Source organism: Mchenga conophoros, linkage group LG3 (genome assembly GCF_057382185.1).
Source record: "Mchenga conophoros isolate Kocher_MC1m ecotype Shallow Benthic linkage group LG3, M_conophoros_male_GT1.1, whole genome shotgun sequence".
Taxonomy (NCBI): Eukaryota; Metazoa; Chordata; class Actinopteri; order Cichliformes; family Cichlidae; genus Mchenga; species Mchenga conophoros.
Genome location: NC_140528.1, coordinates 6,520,065 through 6,530,161, shown reverse-complemented (window position 1 = coordinate 6,530,161; position 10,097 = coordinate 6,520,065). Strand labels below are relative to the sequence as shown.

The window sequence follows — 10,097 nt, the reverse complement described above, 5'->3', positions numbered from 1 at the left end:
CAGGAATAATTCTTCAAATATAATCATCAGTGTTTGAGCAGTTATGATATCAGGGACCATCTAGACATGTGTGACAATACTGAACATGTCACATGACACACCTTAGACATCATGTGATCCACTCTCAGTCTGCACTTTCATTCATGACTTCATGAATTTATGATCAGTTTACTCCTGAAATATTCAAATGCTGCAGGGTGAAGAACAACAAAGTGCTGACACATGTTTGTGTTTCAAACAGGAAAACCAGCAGAAATAAATCATCTTTGGACAACATGACAGAGATTAGTGAGTTTCCAACTTGCACTTGAATGCAGCACAGACAGATTCTGATGTTCGTGGTTGTAAACGTGTCCTCAAACGCCGCTCTGACTCTTTCCTTCCTGCTCAAAGTTCCTCTTTTCTGAACTTGGTGTTTGTGCCTGACGCTGATCGTCTCCGTGTGGAGCTCCGTGTGAAGGTAACGTTAGCAGTGTGTAATGTTTCCTGGCTAACATCAGCTGTGTGCAGCTCAGTTCCAGCACAAATCTGCCGCTCCATAGTTCACGGTAACGGACTCATGAGGTCGACCGTTAAACGCTCTCCCGCCATTTTGTCTGTGTGCGCGGATGTGTACGTTTTTGTTACCACTGTCATCTCATCAATAGCCTATTTGTAAAAGATCTCTGTTCATAGTTTAGTTGGATTTTAAAACTCTGTAGTTGGACAGTTTTATTTTGGACTGATGCTAAAATTCTTGCTGATTGTTTCTGTCGAGGTTTTGTACTTGACATCTGCCATTTTGGATGTGATAAGCTGTAGAGAGTGCGTCCAAAAAGAGAAACCAGAAAGAGAACCTGTTTTATTAATAACCTCTTGCAAATAGAAGAATATGAAAAAAACAACAACAAACAGGATAAAACCTTTAAATTACTTGAATTTTTAAAATCACCATCATCTGTTAACACAAATTTGATCATTTCAAATTTTTGTTTTCATTTTCTCTTCCCAGTTACTTCTTTCTCATTCTCTTCATTCTCCTTGTCACCTTACGTCTCACTCCTTAACTGAAGTTATAGTTCTAACATAAGAAGTCCCACCAACGTCCTTTATTTAATCTCTGTGTTGTCACAGTTATTATCATCAGATCAGACATGAGACCCAGACAACAACATAAGTTTACAAGCTAACATCATGTCAGCTAACATTAGACGATAGCATCATAAACTTTAAATTACTTTGCCCCCACATTGAGTCTGAGTGGCTGCACTTACACTGGTGCATTCAACATATTGAAAGATGGCAGCAATGTGGATTGTCAAGACTCAAACCAACCATTGAGCAAAGACAGCAGCATCACTTGTTTCTGTTTGTTATACAGCCAGATTTACTCGTGACACACATGTGCAGCTGCTTTATCACCTATTCTGAATTTGTTTCAAGCACAATACATTTGTTACACATGTTGGGATATTGTGTTTGTTTTAAATGTTATATACCTGTGTGGTATGTGACTTGTGTTGCCATGACGCCAGGTCTCTCTTGGAAATGAGATTTTTAATCTCAATGAGATTTTTTTTTACCTGGATAAATAAAGGACTAATTTGTAACTTTCAGTGTTTTCCGGTCTTCCAAAGGAAAAAAAACCTTCAACTACATGACATGCAGTTGTGTATTTGTTTTCACCTTATCATACACTTGAAGTTTTACAAATCACCACTTTTTTAGTGAATATCATTTCAGTCTCAGACAATCTCGTTTCTCTTACAGAGGTTGAATGCACCTTCTGCGGATGGCGGTACCACACAGTGTGCGTGGACTTCCCCTGCACAGAAGGCAACTACAAATGCTGTGAATGCTAAATAAACAGAAACAAATGATCCCTGTTGTCTTTGCTTGATGATTGGTTTGAGTCTTGACAATCCACATTGCTGGCGTTGCATCTTTCAATGCCAGCAATGGCAGGTATCAGTGCTCAAACCTTTTCAGAATCAGAATCAGAAACTTTATTGTCATTGTCATGAGAACAACGAAATTAAGAATGGTCCCCGATCATTGCATCATCCCTAGCAATATCAAAATATAAATAAAACAATAAAATTCAATAAATAAAATAGATAGAATACTTAAAATACTAATAAACATTCACATACATTCCCACACACATGCTTCAGACCGTGCATAGATTAACACAAGAGTGGCGTGATGTGTTTGTTTCCAACAAGTTGCCCACCTCGGGAAACAAAAATGTGTTCTTTTACTTGTCAGATGAACATATGAGACACTTTGACTCTTCAGTGCAGTGTGGAGCCTAACAAAGATCTGTTTTGTGTCCCAGCTGATCAGCAGGAGGAGGAGAGTCTGACGGAGCAGCAGAGGAACATTTTCAGCTACTTGGACTCAGCTCAGCCACTACAGAGGAAACAATGAGCTCAACACAGAAGGTGACCGACAGAGCAGGACCATATGACCAAAGATATTTATCACCATATACATTTGAACATTTGCCATAACGATGTAGCTGACGATAGAATTGACACCAGACAAAGTACTTTACAGCTGCACAACTTTATTAAAAACCCATCAATGTATTTTCACTGAAACAAGCAGCTGTTGTTTATGTGCATTAAAGTTATATAAAAATGTAACAGTGCAAATGCAAATTCCTCGCTGACAGTTTAACCAAAAGGCGTTTCCAGTGGAAACTGGCCGACACATCCTGAGCATAACCATGTATAATATCCACTAAACTTCAGAAGAGGTTATACAGTCGTGGCCAAAAGGTTTGAGAATTGCATAAATATTGGAACCTGGAGAAGTTGCTGCTTAAGTTTTTATAATAGCATTTTGCCTGCACTCCAGAATGTTATGAGGAGTGATCAGATGAACTGCATCGTCCTTCTTTGCCATGAAAACGAACTTAATCCCCAAAAAGCCTTACCACTGCATTTCATTGCTGTCATCAAAGGACCTGCTGAGACCATTTCAGTGATCGTCTTCTTAACTCAGGTGAGAATGTTGGCGAGCACGAGGCTGGAGATCATCATGGCTGTATCCCGATTCAGGTTCTGCAGCTTTAAAGTCCTCAAGGGCCGCGTACTCAAAGACCGCTAAGGCCGAAGTGCGAGGCTCGTAGGCTCGTGAAATGGGACGTCTAACCTCCGTCGCGCTGCCCAGGTTGCCTAGCAACCATGATACTAACAGCTGGAAACGTTTCATACAGCTTTGTTTGACAGAAATGAAGGAGAACATATTTAGTTCATTTGTTTCTACATGAGCTCTGTGTGATTTGATGAGTATCTGAGGCTGAGACCACAGGACTGTGAAACATGATTGTTGGGCTTCATTTCTGTGCTGAACAGTCGTTTAAGATTAGCTGTAAATGACAATTAGCTGATGTTGTTCATGAGACTAAAGTCATCTCACTGTGGTAATGTAAATATAATATGGCCAATATTATAGTTATTATATTAATCACTTCACTCACAGATACATCTATATACACTCACAGTGTGTATATAGATGTATCATATATAAGAGACAAATATTGTTCGTTTAATATGTTGGTACTAAATGTGGCTCAATGCTTACATATATGTGTAAAAAGCAAATGTAGGAGCTGTGATAACTGTGTCTGATAGAATGAAGAGTAGACTGATATATGAAATATTCCTATATTGGGTGAGAAAATCAGACCATGTCATAACTGCTGTAAGTCACACAGAATAGATATCAGAGCCTTAAACAGGCTGACTTCTGCTAAATGGGTCAAACTGGGCAGAAAGTCTACAAACACATAACATCCTTATAGAATATGATGTAACACTATAGATCAACTTAGCTCAGAATATATAAAGCATATAAACAGTTACAGCAATGTGATGCAACAAACACAGCAGCTACTGATCCAAAATACTCAAAGCTTCATAGAACTGAAACCAACATTTATTTTTAGCTCCATCCTGCTGCTGATACAGACTTTAGGTTTCTGAACATTAAACTTGTTGCTGCCTTTCATAGTGTGTAACTTGAAGGCCCTGAGTACTTTCTCCCACACTGAAAACACTGGGATGATCACATTATTTGAACATTACCTAATAAGACTGATTCAGGACCAGAGATGGGCAGTAACGCGTTACTTGTAACCCAAGTAAGGGATTACTATTGCAAAAACGGTAATTAGATTACCGTTACTTTCCCGTAGGAACGCTGCGTTACTAAAACCGTGATTTCTTTGCGAGAATGTCTCACGACAGTGACGTAAGCGAGTGCGCCGTTAGTGACAACAGCTGTGTGGAGATCAACATTGGATCATATATCGAGTTCCTTTAGAATAAACAAACATAGGATTTATTATCACTGAATAATTATGTATAAATCTATACAAATTATAGAAATATGTAATAGGAAACAACAAAATAATCAAAATTATAAAATTGTGTGTGTGTGTGTGTGTGTGTGTGTGTGTGTGTGTGTGTACACAATCAGGAGGGATGGGCATGATTTTAGTGTTTGAACAGTCATGAATTATCTTTAACAGCAGGTTGGATGTAATGTGTTAGAACTACCAGCAGGTGGGGATAAGAGACCTTTAAGGTGTTTGGTGCCACGCTCCACCTTCAGGTTTAAAACTAGTGTTAATGGAGTTTGAAGGTTGAGTTTGTTCCACGACTGCATTTCACTCACTGCCTCTGTTTGTATCTCTGTCACTGCAGGACCAACATGGAGCCAGAAGTCAGCGCTCTCAGGAGGCCGACAAACCTCACAGAAGAAAGGGAGAGAAAAAACACAACTGTGACGAGTGTGGGAAGGGTTTTACTGAGAAGGGTAAACTAAAACGGCATCAGGTCATCCACACTGGAGAGAGACCGTTCAGCTGTGACTTGTGTGGAAAGTCTTTTTCCTTCAAGGATGCTCTAAAAAGACACCAACTCATCCACAGTGGAGTTAAAGCGTACAGCTGTGATCAGTGTGGCAGAGCTTTTACTCGTAGTAGCCACTTACAGAGTCATCTAGTTACCCACTCTGGAATTAAGCCATACAGCTGTGACGAGTGTGGGATGGGTTTTACTGTGAGGGCTTCACTAAAACAGCATCAGGTCATCCACAGTGGAGTTAAAGCGTACAGCTGTGATCAGTGTGGCAGAGCTTTTACTCACAGTAGCAACTTACAGAAGCATCTAGTTACCCACTCTGGAATTAAGGCATACAGCTGTGATCAGTGTGGCAGAGCTTTTACTCACAGTAGCCACTTACAGAGTCATCTAGTTACCCACTCTGGAATTAAGGCATACAGCTGTGATCAGTGTGGCAGAGCTTTTACTCACAGTAGCAACTTACAGAAGCATCTAGTTATCCACTCTGGAATTAAGGCATACAGCTGTGATCAGTGTGGCAGAGCTTTTACTCACAGTAGCCACTTACAGAAGCATCTAGTTACCCACTCTGGAATTAAGGCATACAGCTGTGACATCTGTGGAAAAACTTTCAGCCAGAGAGGGAGCCGAAATACACACCTACGCATTCACACCAGACATGATGTGTACTGCTGTGAACAGTGTGGCAAAGAGTTTACAACAGACGCACACTTACAACGACACATGTTTACCCACACTGAGGAGAGACCTTATCAATGTGACCTGTGTGAGAAGACTTTTAAATCTCCACGTCACCTGAGACAACACCAACAGATCCACACCAGAAAGAGACTCTACAAGTGCAGCTACTGTGAGGTATGTATTTATATTGTTATCTTGTCATTTTAGCCTGACTGTTTGGAACAACTCCTCCTTGAATCACTACCTTATCGTGGTGGAGGGGTTTGTGTGTCCCAGGGATCCCAGGGGCTATGTTGTCTGGGGGCTTTTGCCCCCTGGTAGGGTCTCCCATGGCAAATTGGCCCTGGGTGAGGGACCAGACAAAGAGCGATTCAAAAGACCCTTATGAAAAGGACACCGAGGGAACAGTTTACCTTGCCCGGGATAGGGTTACCGGGGCCCCGCCCTGGAGCCAGGCCCGGGGAGGGTGCCCGAGGACGAGCGTCTGGTGGCCGGGCCTTAGTCCATGGGGCCCGGCCGGGCACAGCCCGAAGAGGAGACATGGGCCCATCCTCCCGCAGGCCCACCACCCGCAGGAGGCGCCATAGGGGTCGGGTGCATTGTGTGCCGGGTGGCGGCCAGGAGCGGAGGCCCTGGCGGACTGACCCCCGGCTGCCAAGACTGGCAATAAGGACATGGAATGTCACCTCTCTGGTGGGGAAGGAGCCTGAGTTAGTGCGTGAGGTTAAGAGGTACCGGCTAGATATAGTCGGGCTCACCTCTACACATGGCTTGGGCTCTGGAACCAGTCTCCTGGAGAGGGGCTGGACTCTGTCTCAGTCTGGAGTTGCCCCTGGTGAGAGGCGGCGGGCTGGGGTGGGTATTCTAATATCCCCTCGGCTTGCTGCCGGTACGTTGGGGTTTTTCCCGGTGGACGAGAGGGTTTGTTCCCTGCGCCTTAGGGTCGGGGAACGGGTCCTGACTGTCTGACTGAGTGGCAGTTCAGAGTACCCAGCCTTCTTAGAGTCCCTGGGGGGGGGGGGGGGGGTGCTGGAGGGTGCTCAACCTGGAGACTCTGTTGTCCTGCTGGGAGACTTCAATGCTCACGTGGGTAACGACAGCGAGACCTGGAGGGGCGTGATTGGGAGGAACGGCCTCCCTGATCTGAACCCGAGCAGTGCTTTGTTATTGGACTTCTGTGCTAATCACAGTTTGGCCATAACGAACACCCTGTTCGAACATAAGAGTGTCCATAAGTGCACGTGGCACCAGGACGCTCTAGGCCGTAGGTCGATGATCGATTTTGTAATCGTATCAGCAGACCTGTGACCATATGTTCTGGACACTCGGGTAAAGAGAGGGGCTGAGCTGTCAACTGATCACCACCTGGTGGTGAGTTGGATCAGGTGGCGGGGGAGGACGCTGGACAGACCTGGTGCACCTAAACGCGTAGTGAGGGTGTGCTGGGAACGTCTAGCAGAGGCCCCAGTCCGCGAGATCTTCAACGCACACCTCCGGCAGAGCTTCAACAGCATTCCGAGGGAGACTGGGGACATTGAGTCCGAATGGACCATGTTCAGCGTCTCCATTGCCGAAGCTGCTGCATTGAGCTGCGGCCGCAAGGTGGTTGGTGCCTGCCGCGGTGGTAATCCCCGAACCAAATGGTGGACACCAGAGGTCAAGGGAGCCACCAGGCTGAAGAAGGAGTCCTATCGGGCTTGGTTGGCCTGTGGGACTCCGGAGGCAGCCGACAGGTATCGACAGGCCAAGCGGAATGCGGCTCGGGCAGTGGCTGAAGCAAAAACTCGGGTGTGGGAGGAGTTCGGAGAGGCCATGGAAAAAGACTTTCGGACTGCCTCGAAGAGATTCTGGCAAACCGTCAGGCGTCTCAGGAGGGGAAAGCGGTGCTCTACCTGCACTGTGTATAGTGCTGGCGGAGCGCTGCTGACGTCGACTGAGAAAATTGTCGGGCGGTGGAAGGAATACTTCGAGGACCTCCTTAATCCTACTGACACGTCTTCCGAGGAGGAAGCAGAGTCTGGGGATGAGGGGAATGACCCACCAATTTCCGGGGGCGAGGTCACTGAGGCAGTTAAACAACTCCTTGGTGGCAGAGCCCCTGGTGTTGATGAGGTCCGCCCCGAGTTCCTGAAGGCTCTGGACGTTGTAGGGCTGTCCTGGTTGACACGCCTCTGCAATGTTGCGTGGAGATCAGGGGCAGTACCTGTGGACTGGCAGACCGGGGTGGTGGTCCCCATCTTTAAGAAGGGGGACCGGAGGGTGTGTTCCAACTACAGGGGGATCACACTCCTCAGCCTCCCTGGGAAAGTCTATGCCAGGGTGCTGGAAAGGAGAGTTCGTCCGCTAGTCGAACCTCGGATACAGGAGGAACAATGCGGTTTTCGTCCTGGTCGCGGAACACTGGACCAGCTCTTTATCCTCTCCAGGATACTTGAGGGTGCATGGGAGTTTGCCCAACCAGTCTACATGTGTTTTGTGGACTTGGAGAAGGCATTCGACCGTGTCCCTCGGGGTGTCCTGTGGGAGGTGTTGCGGGAGTATGGGGTGTCTGGCCCATTGCTACGGGCCATTCGATCCCTATACGACCGTTGCAAGAGCTTGGTTCGCATTGCCGGCAATAAGTCGGACTCGTTCCCGGTGGGTGATGGGCTCCGCCAGGGCTGCCCTTTGTCTCCGGTTCTGTTCATAATTTTTATGGACAGGATTTCTAGGCGCAGCCAAGTGGCGGAGGGCTTTCGCTTTGGTGGCCTCAGAATCTCATCTCTGATTTTTGCAGATGATGTGGTTCTGTTGGCTCCATCGGGTGAGGGCCTCCAGCTCGCACTGGAACGGTTCGCAGCCGAGTGTGAAGCAGCGGGAATGAGGATCAGCACCTCCAAATCTGAGGCCATGGTTCTCAGCCGGAAAAGGGTGGAGTGCCCACTCCGGGTCGGGGATGAGTTCCTGCCCCAAGTGGAGGAGTTCAAGTATCTCGGGGTCTTGTTCGCGAGTGATGGGAGAAGGGAGCCGGAGATCGACAGACGGATTGGGGCTGCGGCTGCAGTAATGCGGACGCTGCACCGGTCCGTCGTGGTGAAGAGGGAGCTGAGTGTAAAAGCGAAGCTCTCAATTTACCGGTCGATCTACGTCCCTACCCTCACCTATGGCCACGAGCTGTGGGTAGTGACCGAAAGAACGAGATCGCGGATACAAGCGGCAGAAATGAGCTTCCTCCGAAGGGTGGCTGGCCTCTCCCTTAGAGATAGGGTGAGAAGTTCGGCCATCCGGGAGGGGCTCAGAGTAGAGCAGCTGCTGCTCCACATTGAAAGGAGCCAGCTGAGGTGGTTCGGGCATCTGACAAGGATGCCCCCTGGGCGCCTCCTGGGTCAGGTGTTCCAGGCATGTCCCACCGGGAGGAGGCCCCGGGGCAGACCCAGGACACGCTGGAGAGATTATATCTCTCGGCTGGCCTGGGAACGCCTTGGTGTTCCCCCGGATAAGCTGGAGGAGGTGGCTGGGGAGAGGGAGGTCTGGGCCTCTTTGCTTAGGCTGCTGCCCCCGCGACCCGGCCTCGGATAAAGCGGATGAAGATGGATGGATGGATGGATGGATGGATGTTTGGAACAACTCTGCTCATTAAACTGTGTTAGCATGTTAGCAATTCTACTGCATGGAAAAGCAGCTCTGAGTGATTATTCAGATTTTCCTTTCAGTTATGATTTTAGTATTACTGTAGTATTATGGTGGTAGTATTGTAGTTATTGCAGCCCAGTAAACTGAGTGTGTTAACTGAAACAGTCAAATGTAGTTGGACGTCTGCAGAGATGCTCTTTATTTCAGGCGACGTTCAGGATACAAATGTTGAAGGACTGACTTACACTGTCTTTGTGTCTTTGTTTAGAAGCAGAGCGACACAGATGGATCCAGTTCTCAACCCTGTCATCACTGTGGTGGTGGGAAAGACTTTCATTGTGACCTCTGTGGAAAAACTTTCAGTCGGCAAAAGACCCTAAAAGTACATCAACGTAGACACACTAGAGACAAACTGAAATACTGCAAAGAATGTGGGAGAAGCTTCACCACACCAAGTGAGTTAAAACAACATGAACTGATTCACAGTGGGGTTAAAAAGCACCTCTGTGATCAGTGTGGGTCATCCTTCACCACTGCAGGTGAGCTTAAAACACACAAACGAGTCCACACAGGAGAGAAACCACACAAGTGCAGACACTGTGAGAGAAGCTTCTCACATTCAAGTACTCGTAACAGGCATGAACGTGCACACATGGAAGGAAACTACAGCTGTGACCAGTGTGACAAGAGCTTCAGGAATCTCAGTTCATACTCTGCACACAAACGATCCCACGTTACTAATAAACTGTTTCACTGTTACCAATGTGCCCAAACATTCACCTCATTGTCTGCTCTGTGCAAACATCAGCGCCATCACTCAGGGCTGAAATCACTCCCATCACTGGATCACAGTGAATCTGAAGACACAGAAAGATCCTCTGGTTTCTGTGTCAGACTCAAAAAGCTTGAGATCAGGCTCCACAGAGTTCAGATAGAATCATTTAAACT

General features: G+C 46.7%; 1 protein-coding gene across 2 annotated transcripts; it reads left to right on the top strand.

Annotated features, from left to right (window-relative positions):
- Positions 1-259: 259 nt before the first annotated feature.
- LOC146577110 (uncharacterized) lies at positions 260-5,936 on the top strand. Of its 2 annotated transcripts, none has more exons than XM_085268192.1 (3): positions 260-460; positions 2,318-2,423; positions 4,695-5,936. In XM_085268192.1, the coding sequence occupies exons 2-3, from the start codon at positions 2,406-2,408 to the stop codon at positions 5,742-5,744; spliced, it is 1,068 nt and encodes a 355-aa protein (XP_085124318.1). In that variant the 5' UTR covers positions 260-460; positions 2,318-2,405; the 3' UTR covers positions 5,745-5,936. The 2 variants fall into 2 exon arrangements, with proteins under 2 accessions (XP_085124318.1, XP_085124317.1); XM_085268191.1 differs by having other exon boundaries at positions 1,750-2,423.
- Positions 5,937-10,097: the final 4,161 nt, after the last annotated feature.